General features: G+C 42.5%; 1 protein-coding gene across 3 annotated transcripts; it reads right to left on the bottom strand.

The window, feature by feature from the left end:
• Positions 1-498: 498 nt before the first annotated feature.
• On the bottom strand, positions 499-19277 carry nr2f6a (nuclear receptor subfamily 2, group F, member 6a). Of its 3 annotated transcripts, none has more exons than XM_061693053.1 (6): positions 18646-19277; positions 17743-18436; positions 11799-11893; positions 8679-9013; positions 3254-3500; positions 499-2600 (listed from the first exon to the last, which is right to left on the bottom strand). In XM_061693053.1, exons 2-6 carry the CDS (start codon positions 18009-18011, stop codon positions 2329-2331), a joined length of 1218 nt encoding a protein of 405 aa, XP_061549037.1. In that variant the 5' UTR covers positions 18012-18436; positions 18646-19277; the 3' UTR covers positions 499-2328. The 3 variants fall into 3 exon arrangements, with proteins under 3 accessions (XP_061549037.1, XP_061549039.1, XP_061549038.1); XM_061693055.1 differs by having other exon boundaries at positions 8679-9010; XM_061693054.1 differs by having other exon boundaries at positions 19140-19277.
• Positions 19278-22317: the final 3040 nt, after the last annotated feature.

Raw genomic sequence — 22317 nt, 5'->3', positions numbered from 1 at the left:
TGCCATAACCTGTAAAGAGCAATTGGGGAAAAAAAACTTTTGGAGAAGGGAATAAAAAAAACACCCTGAAATAATGTAATTGCACAAGTGTGCACACCCTCTTTTAACTGGGAATATACTGTAGCTGTGTTTGTAAGTAATCAATCACATTAAAACTCATTGTAAATGGGAGTCAACTCACACCTGCCACCATTTAAAAGTTCATTGAGCAAAAATAAATGTTAAATGTTCTAGTATGCTTTTTCTAACTTTTTTTTTTTTTTGCTTTCTATCCGAGACTTCTCTGGGGGGGAAAAAATTCACAATGATGGAAAAAGCTTTTAAATGATTTATCTTGGTCTCATTTTCACATCACAAAAAGTAAGCATTTCAACATGGGTGTGTGGACTTCTACTGTATGATATGTTACAATAAAAAAAACAGTCATTAATGACTGGCTATTTCATGGAATTGAATTGGGGACCTCTTTAGCAGCATGTACATGAAATTAGACGTCTGTGGTGCATGTTGTAGTTTATTTGGCATTCGTCATACAGCTGTAATTACAACACTTTTTTTCAGCAAGTTTGAAAAAACAAACATCCATAACAAAAGACACACTTGCCATCTTTTGATTCTTTTAATAATCTTGCCATCCACATAAAACTCCGGCATAAGAACACAAAAGTAAGAAACCATTAATAGTACTGTAACGCTAACCTTGGTGAATGAAATGGATGTGTGACTTTGACTAAAATAATCACATCCAGATCACTTTTAGGGTCAAAGCAAGAAGCAAAAGCTTACGGTTGATTTGTGTTCTTTGTTCTAAAATATTTGTGATTCTATAAAACAACAAAGCGTCTTAAACTACTAGCGTGAGGTAAGTCCTGGTGGTGAATCAGGGGCCTTCTTTAGTCCACGTGTGAAATTTTGGTATTCAAAAATCCTTCTTGTGCAGTTTTTAATCATCAAGTCGCCTCACGTCATTTATACAAAGTACAACAGCACTCAGTCCTTAGCGATAACATGTGGGTCATTAGAGAGGTATTTTTATGTCAACACATAGAAACACATTGAGGAGCTAACACTGAAGCAACACTTCAATATTGAAATGTATTACACAAAAGGATGAAACAAAACATTTGAACATGCAGAGGGAAATCAAAGTTAGCCTCGATATATTTACACTGACACGTCCAACGCGTTGTCGACGTAAGCTTTAGTGTTTATTATAAAGTCATAAATGAGACTCGTTAAGCTAATTCTTAAATTGATTTCTTTCAGACAAGAGTTGTGAATCTACATTTCCAAATACAGTGGTGCCTCGAGATATGGGGTTAGTTAATTCCGTGACCACGCTCGTAACGCAAATCCTCTTTTACCATTGAAAGAATGAAAATGACAATAATCCGTTCGGGCCTTACCCAAAATAACAATTCTTGTAATGTGTATTTTAATGAGGAATAGCACTCCATAATATAGTACTTTATAAAACTACACCGTAATGACATGATTAAAAAGAGTTATACCGTTTCTGTTCAATCCATTGCTTAAAGGGTTATAGCACTACAACATAGATGCTATTTAGTGTTAGCATTAAGCCAGCGGACTGAAAGGCTAAACTTCAACTGCGAGTGGCAATAAACAGCTTCAAGCCTTTTTTTGGGAGAACTTGTTCAATATTTACCAAAGTGCTGCTTATTGTGAAGTCAGTTGAGTTCACCGCCACTATACAGTGCTCATATCTCAAGCTGCACTCGCAAATCAAAGCACAAAACCATTGGCCTGCAAAAACTCGTAAGTTGAGTCACTCGTATCTCAAGGCACCGCTGTATTCTGGAAAAGAAGCAACAAAAGATGAATGTTTGTGATGCTTGTACAAGTCCTAAATTTATACCCAATAACAAGGCTGTTGTCAAAAAGAAGGCGGTTTCTGGTGAGGAACATTTAGTTGTTGTTTTTTTAAGTTATTCTTGCTTTTAATATCAGATGAAAGCATTCTGATGTCTGATGAGGTATTAGTCTCTTGTAACTGCTGGCAAATATAGCAACCGCGAGCCCATCTGACGTTCAAGCAGTCACAAGAGTCCATAAAAGTGGTCTACTGTGTTTTTGTGCATCAATCCGAGGACGAACTTTGGTTAATTTTCCTTGGTTTTACTTCATTTTTGTTAGGCGTGAGCCGTTTCAATCCCCCCCACCCACATTATTTCCAAGTCTTCCAACGACAATACCCATGCAGAGGACCGTGTGCTCGGTTCATCAGTACCATCCTTATTGTTCTCAACCGTATTGACGATGCTGCATTTTCATGTTCTCAGCACTGCCAACAAAAAATAAATCTTATCACATAGGCACATAGGGCCAGCTGATGGAGCTTCCAGAGAGCTGCATGTCACGGATGAGCGTCTCAATCGGGGTTTTCCCCACCAGGCGCATGAAAAAGAGTTGTGAGATGAGGCTGGCGGGTACGGCGCGGAGAGCAGGGAGACGCAGGAGTAAGCGGCCGAAGCGCTGAGGTTGACTCGGGTACTGCATCCTCTCGTACTCGGTCAGAGCCACCTGAGCCTTCTCTTGCAGGGACTCCACGTGGACTGCGTCTGTCAGACCACAGGCATCTAGGCAGACAGAGATAGAGACGGAGGAGGCAGATACTTAATGGTGGTGGGCTGCGGAGGGTTCAACTTTAATCAATGTTGGGAATAATGTATTATGAATGTGGTTGCATACATCTTCCTAAACTCTTTTTTTAAATGAGTAGACTAGGGTTTGTCTAAAACGCAGAAATTAATCTGTACGCACACTTTCCTTCATGGCTCAATGGCTTCCTTCTGCACCAGGTATAATAGCTATCGATTTTTTTACTAAAAAGGCCTTCTCCACTGAACTTAACCTATTTGCATTCGTTATTGTCGGGAAAAAAAAGAAGTTAACCAGTTATATTAACATATAAAGCTGCATGGCAGAGAGAAGAGGAGACTTGTCAGATAGTTAAGGTGTCCGATCGAGTAAAGAGATAAGCTTTCCAACTACTGAATATGTCACAGTGGTTAATAATTTGTAAAAATAGCAGACCCACATGGGGACTGACCAATAGTACCAATTTATGAAAAACCTTGGTCAAATTGTCCAAATAAAATTGGGAGTGAAGAGTTGTTACTTGACCTGACTATGATCATCCAGTAGGTGGCAGAAGTGCTTCCTTAATTCTGGTCGGTGTCACAGTATATTTTGTAACAAAAAACACAAATGAATGAAGAAGGACTGTCACCTGGTGAGAACAGTGCGATGGCCTTGAGACAGCTGTACTCAGCGGAGTCAACCTGCAGTCGGGTCAGCTTGTCCACCTGGTCCTGGAACACCCTCACCTGGTCCATGAAGGATACCACGCGCTCTGCCGACATGGGCGACGAGTGGAAGCCCGCCGCGGCCAACAAGGGCGCCATGTGGAGCGGCAAGGCCGACTGGGCTGCGTTGAGGATGAACAGCTCGCTCCAGCTCAGCCTCAGCAGGGCCACCTGAGATGATGTTAGCATGTTAATTAGTAAACCTTCACTGTGTCCTCATTTTTTTACAGTGCTTATAAGGGAATGTGCGTAGCGGAATAGGGAAAGGAATAGATTAATAATTTGGTACGGTGTGTGGAATTGATTATTGATTAGTGTTTCTTGAACCAAATGAGGTCAAATAAAGTGCTGTGATCCAGTTCAATTAGTTTGCAATCTAAAGCAGTGTTTCCCAACCATTTTCTAAGTCAAGGCACATATTTATTGTAAAAATCTCATAGCACACCACCAAATTAAAATGGCCCAAAAAGTACAGTGTTGCCTTGTGATGAGAGTTTAATTTGTTCCGTAATGCAAAACACCCATATCTCAAATCATCTTTCCCCATTGAAATTAATGGAAACTCCGTTAATTTGTTCCACACACACACCCCCACACAATACAGAAAATAGCACTCTATAATATTTACTTACTTCTAAAACATTTAGAATCCATCCATCAATTTTCCATACCGCTTTTCCTCACTAGGGTCGCGGCCTTGCTGGAGCCTATCCCAGCTTTCTTTGGGCGAGAGGGGGGGGGGGGGTTGCATTGTGTTAGGATTAAGCTAGGGGAAGGCCAAATTGTGCGGTTGTTTTAAATACATAACGTGTAATACTCCATACATCCTTCCATTTTCTACCGCTTATCCGAGGTCGGGTCACGGGGGCAGTAGCTTTAGCGGGGACGCCCAGACTTCCCTCTCCCCAGTCACTTTATCCAGCTCTTCCGGGGGGATCCTGAGGCGTTCCCAGGCCAGCCGAAAGACGTAGTCTCTCCAGCGTGTCCTGGGTTGTCCCCGGGGTCTCCTCCCAGTGGGACGTGCCCGGAACACCGACCCACAGCTCGTGACCATAGGTGAGGGTAGGAACGTAGATCTACAGTAAATTGAAAGCTTCAACTTTCGGCTTAGCTCCTTCTTTACCACAACGGACCGATACAAAGTCCGTATCACTGCAGACGCTGCACCGATCCGCCTGTCAATCTCCCATTCCGTTCTTCCCTCACTCGTGAACAAGACCCCAAGATACTTGAACTCCTCCACTTGGGGCAGGATCTCATCCCCGACCTGGAGTAGGCACGCCACCCTTTTCTGACTCAGGACCATGGTCTCAGATTTAGAGGTGCTGATTCTCATCCCAGCCGCGTCACACTCTGGTGCGAACTGCTCCAGTGAGAGTTGGAGCTCATGGCTTGATGAAGCCAACAGAACCACATCTGCAAAAAGCAGAGATGCAATACTGAGGCCACCAAACAGGACCCCCTCTACGCCTCGGCTGCGCCTTGAAATTCTGTCCATAAAAGTTATGAACAGAATCGCTTACAAAGGGCAGCCTTGGCAGAGTCCAACCCTCACCGGGAACGAGTCCGACTTACTGCCGGATATGCGGACCAAACTCTGACTCCGGTCGTACAGGGACCGAACAGCCCGTATCAGGGGGTTCGGTACCCCATACTCCCGAAGCACCCCCACAGGACTCCCCGAGGGACACGGTCGAACGCCTTCTCCAAGTCCACAAAACACATGTAGATTGGTTGGGCGAACTCCTATGCACCCTCGAGGACCATGCGAGGGTGTAGAGCCGGTCCACTGTTCCACGGCCAGGACGAAAACCACACTGCTCCTCCTGGATCTGAGATTCAACTTCGACAGCCCTTACCAGGGAGGCTGAGGAGTGTGATCTCTCTGTAGTTGGAACATACCCTCCGATCTCCCTTCTTAAAAAGAGGGACAACCACCCTAGTCTGCCAATCCAGAGGCACTGTCCCCGATGTCCACGCGATGTTGCAGAGGAGTGTCAACCAGGACAGCCCCACAACATCCAGAGCCTTTAGGAACTCCGGGCGAATCTCATCCACCCCCGGGGCCTTGACACCGAGGAGCTTTTTAACCACCTCGGTGACCTCAACCCCAGAGCTAGGAGAGCCCGCCTCAGAGAACTCAGACTCTGCATGGGAAGCCGTGTCGGTGGAATTGAGGAGGTCTTCGAAGTATTCTCCCCACCGACTCACATCGTCCCGAGTCGAGGCCAGCAGTGCCCACTATACAGAGTGTTGGTGGTGCACTGCTTCCCCCTCCTGAGACCCATATGGTGGACCAGAACTTCACCGAACTCCTCCCATACCCGGGTGTTTGCTTCAGCAACCACCAAAGCTGCATTCCGCTTGGCCCGCCGGTACCCATCAGCTGCCTCAGGAGTCCCGCAAGCCAAAAAGGCCCGATAGGACTCCTTCAGCTCGACAGCATCCCTCACCGTTGGTGTCCACCAACAGGTTCGGGGATTTCCGCAACGACAGGCACCAACCACCTTACGGCCACAGCTCTGGTCGGCCGCCTCAGCAAAGGAGGCGCGGAACACGGTCCACCCTGACTCGATGTCCCCCGCCTCCCCCGGAACGTGAGCAAAGTTCTGTCGGAGGTGGGAGTTGAAACTCCTTCTGACAGGGGATTCTGCAAGACGTTCCCAGAAGACCCTCACAATACGTTTGGGCCTGCCACGTCGGACCGGCATCTTCCCCCACCATCGGTGCCAACTCACCACCAGGTGGTGATCAGGTGACATCTCCACCCCTCTCTTCACCCGATTGTCAAAGACATGCGGCCGCAAGTCCGATGACACGACCACAAAGTCGATCATCGAACTGCAAATTAGGGTGTCCTGGTGCCAAGTGCACCTGTGGACACCCTTATGCTTGAACATGGTGTTCTTTATGGACAATCCGTGATGAGCACAGAAGTCCAATAACAGAACACCGCTCGGGTTCTGATCGGGGGGGGGGGGGGGGCTTCCTCCCAATCACGCCCTTCCAGGTCTCACTGTCATTGCCCACATGAGCATTGAAGTCCCCCAGCAGAACGATGGAGTCTGTGATGAGCACAGAAGTCCAGTAACAGAACACCGCTCGGAACAGAACGCAGCGGGGCAATAAGTATACCCACACCTGCTCGGCGCCTCTCACCGTGGCCAACCCCAGAGTGGAAGAGAGTCCAACCCCTGTCAAGAGAACTGGTACCAGAGCCCAAGCTGTGTATGTAGGTGAGTCCGACTATATCTAGTCGGAACTTTTCGACCTCACACACCAACTCGGGCTCCTTCCATGCCAGATAGGTGACATTCCACATTCCTTTTGCCATCTTCTGTAGCCAGGGATCGGTTTGGCAAGGTCCCCGCCTTCGGCCACCACCCAGCTCGCACTGCACCTGACCCCTTTGGCCCCTCCGACAGGTGGTGAGCCCATGGGAAGATGTGTAATTCTCTTTGTTTGACAATAAACAAACGAAGTGGCAAACAGCTTGAAGCCTCTTTTTTTAAGTGTTCACTATCTGCCAAACTGCTGCTTGTTGTCAAGTGACTTAAGTTCACTGCCACCATACAGCACTTAAATTTATTTTAAAGAAAATCTTTAATTTTTGCTTGAAACTTAAAGCACAAAATTGGCCAAATGACAGTTTATATCGCTAAAAACTATGCTTTACAAGATCAGAATTTCTGGGCCCATCACCGATCAGCGAGTTTAGAAAAACAATAACCGATCACAAGATGGAGCAATGTGTCGATTTAAATGACTTTTTCATTTACTGTATATACTTGTGTACTGTATGCTGAGTATCTTCTCTAGTCCAGTGATTCCGTGGCACATTAGTCTGCCATAAGCAATCTTCAGGTGTGCCATGGGAAATTATAAAATTTTACTTACCTGCTCAAAAAAGTATTCATTTACAAGAAATCTATGTTCCTCTATTTATGCCAGTGAGGTATAGTGACAGACAGAACAAATAAATGCTCTTCTATTAGATGGCAGGAACTATATACAGTAATTACTCTGCATCTACTTTTTATGACATTTTTGTTTGTTGGTGTGCCGTGAGATTTTCCAATTGTAAAATACGTGCCTTCACTCCATAAAGGTTGGAAATCACTGCTCTATGCAGGTCATGTATTCTAATCAGTCAGGTCAAACCGACATTACAACATGACAGAAATAAAGGGAGCTAACTTACTGTAGTTGAATTACTTTATTGTAAATAAATTACTTCAAACACACCGAAACTTTATAGCATGGTTCAACAGAATGCCAGCATGTTTACGCTACATAATGTTTTGTTGCCTTCTTGCGAGCGGTATTGTATTAAAAGTATGTGGACATACCTCAAGCAAGCCTTAAATGAACAGTTGACAAAATAGCCTAGTGATTGTAAAAGACGGGATGCGGTGGTATTGGAATACAAGATTTTATTGCAGTAGTCTGACATAGTCTAATCGTGAAAGACCAAATTTGTCTTTTAGTCTGATCCACACTGCCGACATGTTTTTTTGAATAACTTTATTGGTTGTCAGATATTTACAGTACTACGTCAAAAGACACGCGACAAGGCTAAAAATAAACTAGCTTTTGGATTCAAATATACTGTACACGCTGGCGACGCGGACTAAATGTCGTTTGTGCAGCCGATCAATTGGCGAATTATGACATTTAACCCGATCAGCCGATTAGCCTAAAATGCTAATTATCGGCAGATACCGATCAGATTGGTGTATACTCTACTCAAAACTTGCGGTCACTCCTACCTCAAGGCACCATTGTATCCTGTATATGAAACAACTATATTGGGCGCCATATATATTCCCCTCTGTAAAACTATGCCCGCAACCGGAGGGTCACCGGTTTGTATCCCCGAGCGTGTCGTCTTTGTGTACCAGGGCAAGACACTTGCCTATGAAAGAATGTGGTTGGATGTTTGGTGTTGGTCGGATTATAATAATGAATAATAATAATGAATAATAATAATAATAATTCTGTAATAATTATTAATAATAATAATTGATAATTCTGTAGGTGCAGAATGGCAGCCTCAGAGCAGCTGTGGCTACACAAGTATCTTACCACTACCAGGGTGTGAATGAGGAGTGAGTGAATAATGCGTGAAATTATAAAGTGTTTGCGTGCCTCGAAAAGCGCTATAAGTGTAACGCATTATTATTATTATTGTGAAAACAATAAGTTGAACAAAAAGTTATTGTTCTGTTGCATGAATTGCAACAGGTAGATAATTGTTCTGCCTGTTACCATAGGTCGCTGGAACAGAATCACTGGTATTATATTTTCAATTGCAGTAAAAATGGATCGTGTGAAATAAGTTGTACCAACCTGATCTGACACTGGCAGCTCAGGAAAATAAGGGATATTTCTGGCCCATTCCACCGTGCTGAAGAGTAGCCTGGCGGCCAGCTCGCAGATGTTATCGATGCCCATGGAATTATCAGGACCGGCCTGCTGGTTGTACTGGTGCCCGTAGCGGCTGTTGGGGTACGGTTCAGCTCTAAGCAACTGCGAGATAAGCTCGGAAACCGGCTGACCGCCACTCCCGCCGTTGTTGTTGTTGTTGTTGTAGAATTCACTGCCTCCTAGGCCGCTGGCACCCCCTATAGGCGTGAGGGTCGGGCTGAGACTAGGCTGCGGTGGGATGCGGCCGCGTTGAACTGCTGTAGTTTGGTTGGGGGACCAAGGGGGAAGGGTACAACAGGAGAGGGTTGACGGATAACAAACAGAGTGGGGCAGATAAAGGTGAAGGGGCGGGTGAAGGAGGGAATTTGGGGGAAAAACGAAAGGGGGAAAAAGTTAAAACTGGGTTCAATCTGCGGTGTATGTCAGATTACAGGCAGACGGGATTGAGCCGATTAGCCGTCTTTTCTTCAAGATTAAAGGGATGCAAATTAGACCTCCTCAATGAGAGTATTCTTCTTCTCATCACTGCTAGATAAAAGGTTATCAAGAGAATGATACAATGCTTGCACTGTGACCATGGTAACAGCTGTCCACAAAGCAACATGGGCAATCCCTATTATCCACAGGAATGTTGCTCTGTGGCCGACCCTGAATTCCGACCTCCCCTAAAACGCCCCCAGGCAAAGAAAATTTCTCCACAGGGAGCAATAATGTTGTCTAATTAACTTGTTTTATGTTCTGTTTATGTTCTATGTGAGGTAAACAACAGATACAGATACAGTCCAGTCCCGCCACATCTGACTTTAAATCAAACCCCCCAAAAAAACAAAAACCCTGATTGAAATCATGCCCAATGAATTCTTTTTTTTATTTACTCATTCAAAATTATTCAATTGTTGGTTTTTTTGCAAGAAGTATTCCATATAATACAAAACAAACACTCACTCTTACCACTGCCAAATCCTACTGTACTAATAATAATAATATTACCAGAAGTACTTTCTAATCTAGTGCAGTGGTCTGACAGTGTCTGCAAGGAGCACCTGATTTGCATGACCAGGTTTTACTGAAACATGATGTGTATTGCTCGTATTTTAACTTGTACAGGTATTTATATGAGCAACAGGGACAACTGGATAAGAAATGAATTTTAAAATAGATTTGAAAGAAAATTACATTGACTCAAATAAGACCCTAAAAAATAATGACATTTCTAAGTGAGCCCAAACATTTGAATGGTAGTGTGTCGGGCTGTCACTATCGAATCATTTTTTAATTTATTATCCTACAGATATTTCGTCGAGTACTCGTGTAATTGCCCCCCCATGCATTTTATTCTCATTTATGAGCTCTGGACTTTTATCCTTCATCTGAATATGTTGGTACCAAGTGTATGGTATGAACTCTGTACAGAGTTTGAGCCAACAAAATCAGCCTTTGCTAAACAGTGAGCATTCTCGATTTAGCATTAGCGAGTACCATTTTAGGTTAAAAAAATGATAACTACCATTCAGCTCAGTCATACATTGCACATATAATAGTGTCTTCAATAAATCACTTACAGATGCTCCTCTGTCGTTATCGTAATATTTTTCATTGGCCCAACAGTTCATCCGTCTGCAACAAATGTCTGTGCGGTAAACATGGACAGTGGCCAAATGGTTCCGGGAGGCGCACCATCGGAATTTGTGCTAATCCTGTACATCTGTACTCGTACTCCGAAGAAAAAAAAGGTCTGATATAAAACATATTGATACCACTTTACCAGCCTGCCATATAACTATGGTTTGATGTCATAAAGTATCATTTAATTTGTCCTATCACAGTTTTATTTTATAACTTGTGGTATTCTCAAGAAGTCTTTCTTTTTACTAACTTTGTTTGAGTTGTTTGAGTGAGATGTAGACCATGTTCAAGAAATGTTATGTGGTTTTCAACAATATTTGTGTAAAATAATGTTCAGCACAATTGCAAGACAAAGGTATTCAGTAATACTACTCGACATCAGCGAGCAATCAAATGTCCTTGTACTCGGTCTGAAAAAAAGTATCATCGCTGCATCCCGAATATACTGTATATTCATGCATTCATCTTCCATTCGTCTTATCGTCACTAGGGTCGCAGGCATGCTGCAGCCTATCCCAGCTAACTGTGGGCGAGAGGCGGGGTACACCCTGAGCTGGTCGCCAGCCAATCACAGGGCACACATAAACAAACCACCATTCGCACCCACAGTCACACCTACGGGCAATTTAGAGTTTTCAATTAACCTACCCTGCATTTTTTTGGGGATGTGGGAGGAAACCGGAGGACCCGGAGAAAACCCACGCAGGCACGGGGAGAACATGCAAACTCCACACAGGCGGGGCCGGGATTCGAACCCCAGTCCTCAGGACTGTGAGGCGGATGTGCTAACCAGTCTTCCACCGTGCCGCCTATACTGTATATACTAGTGCTTTTCTTTAAAAAAAAATGTAAACAATTTTAAAAAAGGCATTTCTAACTGATCTCAAACTTTTGAACAATACTGTGTGTATATATATATATATATATATATATATATATATAGTTTGCATGTTTTTTTAATCAACCCTGCTACTAGGCATGTGAGTATTTAAAAAACAAACAAAAACCCCAGTACTGGATGACACTGCATTTTAACTGTTTCTACTACAAGCAACCCCATCGATGGGTAACTTGAGCATCACCACATTAAGTGAATTCCCATATTGGGTTGTGCCTAAAGGGTTTGTCCAGCTTCAACCACAGGCTTAGGGCTCAGGGAATTGAGTGTCTAAGCAAAGCATTTATCTCTGTCACCACGACCCAAGATAGATTAAAGCTGCTAAAACATTTCATGGACCCGACATGTATACGAAGTTAAATAAACCACAATGGGGCCCAGACAGACAAGTGCGGTATATTAAAATGTAAACAGGATTTTTTTCAAAAGAAGCAAGGCTCATTCCCAGGGTTTAACTGGCATGCAAATGTTGCACATAAAGAACTCATGTAGCGGCATATTAAGGAAAAAATAGTTACCTTCTTTGCGCATGCCCACTCGGAAACACTTCTTGAGGCGACAGTACTGGCATTGGTTGCGATGGTGCTGGTCAATCTGACACTCTCTATTAGACCTGAAAACAAAGAAATAATCATTGGCTGGGGCTTATGGGACATGATGTATTGATTAATAATAGGCCACCAAGTAGTTTGTAATAATCCCTTTCTCAAGTCAATGTTGAATGAAAAAAGAAGTTCTGTCATTATTACTATCTATATAATGATAGTGAGAGTGAGAGACCTCTGATTCTGTCTTATAAATGTTATTTTGGTTTCGCTGACAGTTTATATAATTTGCTGTTAAAACAACAACAACACACAAACTCCAGATAACAATTAGGAAGGCTAACATTTTCGGATTAAATGTTTTATTTTTGCAAAATGTGTCTATGGGCATTTTACCTTTTTAAGACAGTTAACAGTGAAAGGAGGTGTTTTTTTTGCTTTATGACTTTGCGAAGTTAAGTTCAACCGAGTCATTAGACAATTGGTGGAAGGCTGGAAAAGATTAAATAGGTACCACAAGCATAGCACTCTTAACTCTGGCACCGCATGAAAACAAAGCAAAACTTCCAGTACTTGTCCAATCAGATTTAACCTCTGTGTGTTGCTGCGTCAGTTTAATCTGCCCAAGGCCTTCAGAATCCGTAGTGCTAGCCGAGGTAACGCAAACTATATAAGCAATAGGACTGTTTCTTTAACCGATCAGATTTCATATTCGTTCTCCCAGGGACACCAAACTGGCACTCAATGAGGTCAGCATTTTTCCCTCATCTCATTGGTTGGTCAGACCAAAACATGTTACAGCCAACTTCCACTAGCAAAACACGGTGCAGTGATCTGAACGCATCGTACATTTATTTAGTAAGCATCTCTGGTGATGTATTTTATTTAAATTAATGAATGTTTTTGTCAGGTTACTAGAAAAACATTGATTCTGAACTGCTCCAGATGATGTGCAGTGGGTATGGAAAGTATTCAGACCCCCTTAAATTATCCACTTTTTTTTTTTTTTTATATTGCAGCCATTACCTAAAATCATTGAAGTTTATTTTTTTCCACATTGAAGTACACACGTCACCCCATATTGACAGAAAAAAATCTGAATTGGTGAAATTTTTGCAGATTTATTTAAAAAAAAAAAAAAAAACTGAACTATCACACAGCCATAAGTATTCAGACCCTTTGCTCAGTATTTAGTCAAAGCACCCTTTTGAGCTAATACAGCCATGAGTCTTTTTGGGAATGATGCAACAACTTTTTCACACCTGGATTTGGGGATCATCTGCCATTCCTCCTTGCATATCCTCTCCAGTTCTGTCAGGTTGGATGGTGAACGTTGGTGCGTGGCCATTTTCAGGTCTTTCCAGAGATGCTCAATTGGGTTTAAGTCAGGGCTCTGCCTGGGCCGTTCAAAAACAGTCACAGAGTTGTTCTGAAACCACTCCTTCGGTATTTTAGCTGTGTGCTTAGGGTCATTGTCTTTTTTGAAGGTGAACTTTCATTCATCTTTTCTTCGATTGCAACCAGCCTCCCTGTCCCTGCAGCTGAAAAACACGCCCACAGCATGATGCTGCCACCACCATCCATCAATGTTGGGACAGGTGATGAGCAGTGCCTGGTTTTCTCCACATATACCACTTAGAATTAAGGCCAAAAAGTTATATCTTGGTCTAATCAGAGCAGAGAATCCTATTTCTCACCATCTTGGAGTCCTTCAGGTGTTTTTTAGCAAACTCCATGCAGGCTTTTATGTGTCTTGCACTGAGCAGAGGCTTCCGTCGGGCCACTCTGCCATAAAGCCCCGACTGCTGGAGGGCTGCAGTGATGGTTGACTTTCTAGAACATTCTCCCATCTCCTGACTGCATCTCTGGAGCTCACCCACAGTGATCTTTGGGTTCTTCTTTACCTCGCTCACTAAGGCTCTTCTCCCCCAATTGCTCAGTTTGGCCGGATGGCCAGCTCTAGGAAGGGTTCTGATCGTCCCAAAGGTCTTCCATTTCAGGATTATGGAGGCCACTGTGCTCTTGGGAACCTTAAGTGCAGCAGAAATTATTTTGTAACCTTGGCCAGATCTCTGCCTTGCTACAATTCTGTCTCAGAGCTCTTCAGGTAGTTCCTTGGACCTCATGATTATCATTTGCTCTGACATGCACTGTGAGCTGTAAGGTCTTATATAGACAGGGGTGTGGCTTTCCTAATCAAGTCCTATCAGTATAAGCAAACACAGCTGGACTCCAATGAAGGTGTAGAACCATTTTAAGGATGATCACAAGAAATGGACAGCACCCGAGTTAAATATCTGAATACTTATTTCTGTGTGATATTTCAGTTTTTATTTTTTAATAAATCAAAAAGAAATTCAACAATTAGTTTTTTTTTTCTGTCAATATGGGGTGCTGTGTGTACATTAATGAAGAAAAAAATTTTACTTAAATGATTTTAACAAATGGCTGCAATATAACAGAGTGAAACATTTAAGGGGGTTTGACAACTTTCCGTACCCACTGTATGTGGAATAAAATCACTGAACTAAAAATATCAATAAAATGTTCAATATTTATAACAGGCAATACATTCAAAAATATTAGAATGAAGCTTGTAGCTATGTATACCACTGGTTTAAACTTGCTTTTTTAATCCAGTTCTGTATTTTTTTACATTTCAAGTACAGTACATTTTTAAGTACGGTTCAGTTTTAATGAAGTACATTTAAGAATAAAATGTTTACATTTTATGTGCAATACATTTTAATGTAATACTTATTAGTCTTCTTTTCCTACATATACTTGTAGTGTTAATGTTCAAACTGTGCCTAATGTTACAGTGGCTTATTACAATAATAAATTCTATATAATGGTGGCACGGAGGTTACGGCCTTCCTGCGATGTTCTCCTTGTGCTTGTGTGGGTTTTCTCTTGGTACTCCAGTTTTCCTCCCACATTACAAAAACATGATTTTGAGGTTAATTAAAGACTAAATCATCCGTAGGTGTGAAGGTGTGGTTAAGTGTTTTTGTTTGTCTATATTTGCCCTGCGATTGGCTGGCGATCAGTGTACTATGCGCCCCGCCTCTCGCCCAGTCAGCTGGAATAGGCTCAAGCTCTCCCGTGACCCTAGTGAGGATAAGCACTGTAGAAAATGGATGGATGGATGGATGGCTAGATAGTGGCAGTTTCTGCTATGTGCAATATGTGCGGCTGCACAGGGTGACATTAAAAGTAATACATAAAATGGTTTTCTACTGGCGTCATGACGTAATCCCTGCCGTTTGTGTGAGGAATTTGCATCCCCTTAAGAAGACATAAGGGGTCCTCAAGGATTTTGCTCATAAACATTGAAGTGAGAGGGTCTTGATGTCAAGGAAGTATGACATCTTCGTTGTTTGAAGATCCCTGTATTTGGGGGCTTAGCTAAGGTTAGTTCTTATTGGTAGAAAGTGACTGAGCATGTCATGGACACATTTTTATGTCCTTGATTTTCTGAGTGGTTAATTAAAAACAGAAGCTAACCAGCAATGGAGGTGTCATTCTTGCTTGAGAATCAGCAATTCAAAGTTGCAATGTTGGCTTTGTTTTTTGTTTCAAATGAATTGACATTGCTATTCAAGGTAGGACCACAACAGTGTGTAACAGTGATTGTGAACTGGTGGGTAGGGAGCCAAAAGTGGGTGGCCATTTTTGGTGGGTTGCGGACAACCCTTAAAAAATGACAGTGGGCCCTTGGTTTACAATGGTCCAAACACACAACATTTCAAGGTGATGGAAATTGTGCAAACTAGTTTTGTTGGTCGGCGAAAGAATACATGGTCACGCGGCACAAGAAGGTATGCTTAGTTAGCACTGTACTTGCTGATTTTCATTTGATTCTTTTCATTTATGTGCATTCTTGATACCAGTATTTACTGTAATTATTAGGGATGTCCCGATCCGATCACGTGATCGAAAATCGGGGTCAATCGTGATTTTCAACTGATTGGGATAGGGTGGAAAAAGATTGGTTGTATTCATTTTCTGACATTTTAAATGTCACAAAATAATGTGACAAAATAATCAAAAGGTACAAAGATTTTTCCCAATGGAACTGTAATAGCTTAATTTTATATAAAACAATAACTTTGTGGTATTTTTTAGTACCGGTATAATATAAGTGACTGAAAGAGACATGCAGACTTTGTGTGTAACGCGCGCACACACACACACACACACACACACACAGTCTCTACCCTCCCTGAGCGTGCTTTAAACAGCCTCAGTGTAGTTTACTGTAAAACTAAACACGCAACAAAAAGAATTACACACATTGTACATTTTTTTTGTACAAGACACACAGCTTAATGCAAACAGTCAATGGAAAACCCCATTGATGGACTAGCTAGAATTACCATTACATCAAGGGGGGGATTTACCTTCAAATCACGAAAAACTTCAATAGTAACACTTACTGACAGGTACTATAACAATAGTCACAGCCATGTATGTTTCCTAATATGTGGAAAACGGGTTAAATTGTTTTATCGTGATGTTCTTCTATTCTTTTCTTAGCTTACTGCAAACGTGTAGCTTCATGATGCATCATCGCACGACACTGCTCCCGAGAGGCCAAAGCGCGCACAACAGGCACAGCAAATACAGCCATTTTTTCCCCCTGACTGTCTGACATGAAATCAGACAAATTTTCCTCTTTTAGGACAAGTAGGATTACCAAAATTATTTATATTTGCTAAATGCTAAATAGTTATTGGTTTTAATGTGTGTTTTGTGTATTTGTTTTTATCGTATTATTATTTATTTTATTTTTTTTAAAGATCAAAGTCAATCAAAGTCTCGGATTTGGGTGCCAAAAATGTGATCAAGACATCACTAGTAATTATAACTTTACTACTGTGTTTGCGTCGGTTAGTGCGTTCCCACTTATGTACAAATTGGGGTCACGTTGCTTCTATTATTGGTGAACTCCAGTGTAACACAAGGACCGCATGTACACTGAAATATTTAACTTGCATCCCAGAATGGACTTGTCTTGACAAACACATTTTGACAGGCATGTATCACAAACATGATTACAAGTGAACTACTAAGCTTTTATTTAAATACGCCTCCGTAACCAAGTTTCCACTGTTTACAGATTTTTAATAAAGTGTTCTGAAACTCACTTTGAGCATGTAAACATAGTGCAGTTATGTTAACAAATACAATTGTATTTTCAAAGACTATTTTAAACTAAACTTTTAAAAAATTTTAGACTAAACATGTGTGGTAGGTAGGGGCGGCACGGTGGGCGACTGGTTAGAGCGTCAGCCTCACAGTTCTGAGGACCCGGGTTCAATCCCCGGCCCCGCCTGTGTGGCGTTTGCATGTTCTCCCCGTGCCTGTGTGGGTTTTCTCCCACATCCCAAAAACATGCATGAATTGGAGACTCTAAATTGCCTGTAGGTGTGAATGTGAGTGCGAATGGTTGTTTGTTTGTATGTGCCCTGCGATTGGCTGGCAACCAGTTCAGAGTGTACCCCGCCTCCTGCCCGATGATAGCTGGGATAGGCTCCAGCACTCCCGTGACCCTAGTGAGGAGAAGCGGCTCAGAAAATGGATGGATGGATGTTCTTAACTTCTAAAAGTAGGTCGCGACTACAGGAAAATGCAGATCCCTGTCTCATTTTTTTATGAAGACTTAGGCCTACTACGCTACTGCGCTTTAATGTTGGTCATTGTGGTGGTATTTGGAGAGCTAAGTATTTTTTTTTCTTAGATGGTACTTGGTGTAAAACGTTACAGAACTTTTAAGTTATCTCCAATATATAGAGTAATAACAATTATGCTTACCTACGTGACGTCGTTGGCTAGTTTGCTCACCTCGTGACAGAACTACAAACATGTCGGCTCGTTGCCACACAACACACATTTCCCGTCACGCCCCTCTCACCTGCACGTGTAGCTGAGGTTACGTCGAACGCTTCTCTTGAAGAAGCTTTTACAGCCCTCGCAGGTGAACACGCCGTAATGTTTCCCACTCGACTTGTCCCCGCACACCACACAGTCCAACACGCAGGCCTTGTCGTCCTCCCCGGCTTCCATGTCGCTGCCTCCCGCCTGGGGAGAGCCGTCCTCGTCCTCCCGCTTCAGGTAGCCCTTTTCCCCCAGGCCGTTGGTGCCGCCATTGGGATCTCCCCAGCCCCCACTCACCATGGCCATTGCTTGGTTACCGAACCAACGAGGAAGAGCACGCCACAGTCAGGCAGCCGAGATTCGTCAAGGTAACATGAATATAAGCAGACCGCTTCTTTTAGGAAGCTTAAAAAGAAAGCCCTAACAAATGTCCAAAGGTTTAGAAAGCAGATGGTAATACTAGAGGGTAAAAAAACAACAGTGGGGAGGGTGTTTGGCAGGAAAAAAACAAGAGCAGTCTCCTCCTACTGCACTATGACCTGGAAACGGTCTGAGTGGTGTAACTTTTTTTTTTTTTTTTTTAAAGCTTTGTACTGCATCTAAATGTCAATTTGTCTTTTCTTCGTGTCCCACCCCGGCAGGCTGTTTTTTTTGTTGTCGTCGTCGAATCCGGACCCAAAACCAAGCCGGCCGAAGGGGGTCTTCACTGTCAACAATCAGTCGTTTGGCGACTGTGGAGAGATGAGAAAGCTCTTGTAAATGACCTGAGGTGAAAAATTGACTGCAAAGACACACATACTCAGACATACATCCACAGCGCAGTCTTTAGCTAATGACTGAAATAGGAAACTAATGCGGCACACGCCTGTGCAGGCTTTAACGCCGAATTCCCTCTTCCCCATACAGTTACCCGCGCCAATATAAATCTTCCAACGCTTACCTCCGATTGAGCATTAATATGTCCGTAGCTATAAATCCTCTGCCGCTAGATCTTCCCGTCCTCCATCCCGAGAGCGAGTGCAGCTTTCCTACTCTGCTGTAATCCTCTCAGCGGTACCATCGTGACCCACAAAGTGAAGCTATTCCACGTCATTTGCTCATGTGGCTGGAGGCTTCTCTTCGAGGCTCCGCCAAAGAAGAAGAAAAAAAAATGTGTCTGCGCTGTCAAGTTGACCTCCAAATTGCACTCACGCACACGCACGCAAGGCGGTGTGGGTTCAACACAAGGAAGTGCTGTCCTTTCCTTCCTCCTTCCCAGAAGCCTTAGTTGTGCTCCGAGCTTCTCGTTTGCAAGCCTTTTGTTGGTGCTTGGCCACCAAGAACTAATGATGTGCGGCCTAGCTGCTGCTTTTCATCTGTGCGTGTGCGTGCGTGTGTGTGTGCCTTCCCTTGTGGCAAGAAGAGGTGGGGGGTGGAAAGCAAGAGTGCGCTTACTTTCTCGCTTCCCAGGCGTCCACGCATCCAGTTCGCATTCAAGAGAAAATCCAAAGCTACAGACTATTTGAATTAGGCTCTACGTCTTCCTCTCGCTTTATCTCTCTCTCTCTCTCCCCCCCCCCCCCCTCTAGCCTATTTGAGTGTTTTAGAGAGAGAGAGAGAGAGAGAGAGAGAGAGCAAGCAGGAGAGGGCGAAAGGCATAGGGAGGGAGGTGGAGTGTGTGCAGAGGGGGAGGGGTGCGTGTGCATGTGTGTGTATGCTTGTTCTGAGGGATTTGACACTATTCAAACCCTGTGGTTGCCATGGCGCTGGTTGCCTTATATGGCCATTGGAGTCAAAAGAGCAAAGAGAGTGGGCAGTGTGGGGCACACACAGCAAGAATGCGGAGGATATCTGCTGAGATGCAAAGAGCATGACCCCAAGGCTTTAAAAAAAAAAAAAACGCATGCAGACAATACCAGATTACTCGCTGCTACAAATACAAGCATGCTGGCTGGCCTTTTGTCTCACATAAAGCTATTCAGTGTTAACCGAATGGCGAAGATGTGAACTTTCTCTATTTCATGTACAGTGATGCCTTGAGATATGAGTTTAATTTGTTCCGTGACCGTGGTCGTTAAGTCAAAACCCTCGTATCTGAAATCGTCTTTCCCCATTGAAATGAATGGAAATGCCATTAATCCGATCCAGCCTTCGCCAATAAAACAACTGTGATGCATATTTTCACGAGGAAAAAAATGGTCTTGTACTTCATAAAAACATACAGTAATGACACAATGAAATAGAATGTAAATAATTAAACAATTTTTTGTTTTCACTTTTTGCTTCAATTCAGTGGCCATCATTCTGCTCCTGGTATAATACAGACATGCGGATATATAGTACATGGAGACAGAGGAGCTGTCACAACTCCACCGGAGTAATATTGTCCGTTCTTTGCAGAAGATAAAGAATATATTCCTGTGAGTATATGAGTGAGTTACATTATCTGACTACATGTGTTGCTCCACTGTTTGTGTTCAAATATTGCCTAAACTTCCCTAAAGGGTTATAATACCACTACATACACATGATACTATCTGCTAGTCCAACCCTCTATGGCGTTTCCCATTATGTGTTAGCATTAAGATACCACACGTAAGGCTAATATATGTGGTTATTTTAAATACATGGTGTGTATCTTTTAAATTTTTTTTAGTTTACTTTTACACTAAACCGCTCGAAGCCTCTTTTTTTGAAAAAATGCTCATCTGCCAAACTGCTTGTTGTGAAGTGAGTTGAGTTCTCAGCCACCATACAGCGCTCGTATCTCAAGTTTGCGCTCACGAGTTAAAGCAAAAAAAATAATCAGCATAACGACAGCTCATATTTTCAAAAACGTGTCAGTCACTCATATTGATTGGAGAGGAAGATTTTGTCTGGTTATTTGTGATCGTATTATTTTATGTTTTATTTTGGATACTGTACACATTAAAGTTTGTTGTATTTGCACTTTTTTGTTCTCAATTGCCTTATCTGCTTAAATGAAGGTTAAATTAAAAAAAATAAAAATATCAAGCCACCACTGTATTGCATTTCAAACGCTAAACCCTGCACCCTTTTCATGTATATTCTACTGTGAATAAAAGGTTAACATTTTATGGTCATTACTCATTTCTCAGCGCTAAGTGAAGCACACAGTGAGCGGTCAAACAGACTTTGGTACCCCGGCCACGGTAAAAAGCCTGAGGTCAAATGCAGATAAAGAGGAGGACAGCACCCAGAACAACCTCGGATAAGAGATAAGTAATGAATCTGCTTGTAAATGCACCGCTGTTTGAATGCGGGGGGGTGTTGCTGTCACAGTCTCACAGATATGGACACATGAAAGCACCCTGGAAGACAGTCTATATGCAACCTGTTGTCTTATCTACGCGGTGTGATGAAGGATTTTAAGTCATTCTGCCTTTCACAGACATCTTTATGGCAATCCTCAAGCAAAACCAAGCTTACCCCCTGGAGACCACAGTGTGTGTGTCACAGAGAAGCATTGTCCTAGACTCCTAGCCTTTGTGCAGCTAATAGGTCATCAGATGGGTGTGTTGGGGGGAGGAGTGTGTGTGTGTGTTCAATAAAAGTTGTTGAATAAAAGTCCCCTAATTAGGCCACTGTTTGCCTGCTTGTTGTCACTTCTCGTGTGGGGTGTGCAAAATTAGGCTTGTCAGTGAATTAAGGGTCCTTGGAAGACGCCTGTGTGCTAGTTAGTGTCTGTTAACGAAAATGGCAATCTGTAGTTTTATAGCCAAATACACTAAAACAAACTAGCACAAGTGTGGCTTGTAAGACAACACAACTGAATGGCAGTGGTTATAATGTACAGTGGTATGTAGAGATACGAGTGATCCAACTTTTTTTTAGGTGCAAGCTATCGTTGAACTGTTCTTTTTTTTCCCTTTGACTTTAAATTTGAGATACGAGCGCTGCATTGTGACAGTGAACTCAACTCACGTCACAACAAACAGCAGTTTCGCATATAGTGAACAATTCTTCCAAAAAGAGGTTTCAAGCTATTTATTGCTGCTCCCAGTTGAAGTTTACTGTTAAAACTAACCATAAAAAAAAGACAATTGCATGTGTATTTAAAACAACAACTGCTTAGCTTAATGCTAACAAGCAGTGCAAAATGCCATGCATGGGCTAACAAATAGCATTAGTGTCGCAGTTCGCAATTCTCCTGTTTCCTGAGCTGGATAAAGTCCTTAAGATCCTTCTTGAGGATTATTAAATAACAAGTGAATAATAACTTTTACTGTAATTAATAAGAACATTGATCAACATTTATTATTGTTTACCATTTGGACCGCTATTATAATCACATCTTGGTGATGATTTTTTTTTCTTTATCTCTTTACTCGGCTGACACCAGTGCTACTGGCAAGAGCATCAATATACAGTATTAAGTTTTTACAAGCCATGGAGTTATATCGAGAAGTCACTTTGATGGGCAGATTTTCTTTTTGCAGTTCAATTGTAAAATAAGGATTTGTTTGTTTGAATTTATAGTAACATTTAGGGCTGGCCAACAGATTACAAATATTTCTTGTTTAGTGAATACTGCTGAAGATAAATTGACTGTTGACTAGGTTGTTTTGATTCAGCCCCCATCGTTACAAGCTTATAGGCTTGTAAGTGACGA

Source organism: Phycodurus eques, chromosome 13 (assembly GCF_024500275.1).
Source record: "Phycodurus eques isolate BA_2022a chromosome 13, UOR_Pequ_1.1, whole genome shotgun sequence".
Taxonomy (NCBI): domain Eukaryota; kingdom Metazoa; phylum Chordata; class Actinopteri; order Syngnathiformes; family Syngnathidae; genus Phycodurus; species Phycodurus eques.
The sequence above is the reverse complement of the archived record's forward strand: the minus strand, read 5'-3'. Positions and strand labels throughout refer to the sequence as shown.

Coding starts and splice junctions, on each gene's coding strand:
- nr2f6a (XM_061693053.1), bottom strand. CDS start 18,011: ATGGCCATGGTGAGTGGGGGCTGGGGAGATCCCAATGGCGGCACCAAC. Junction 9,014..11,798: donor AGTGGGCATGCGCAAAGAAG/GTAACTATTTTT, acceptor ACCAAACTACAG/CAGTTCAACGCGGCCGCATC. Junction 2,601..3,253: donor CATCGCACTGTTCTCACCAG/GTGACAGTCCTT, acceptor CTGTCTGCCTAG/ATGCCTGTGGTCTGACAGAC.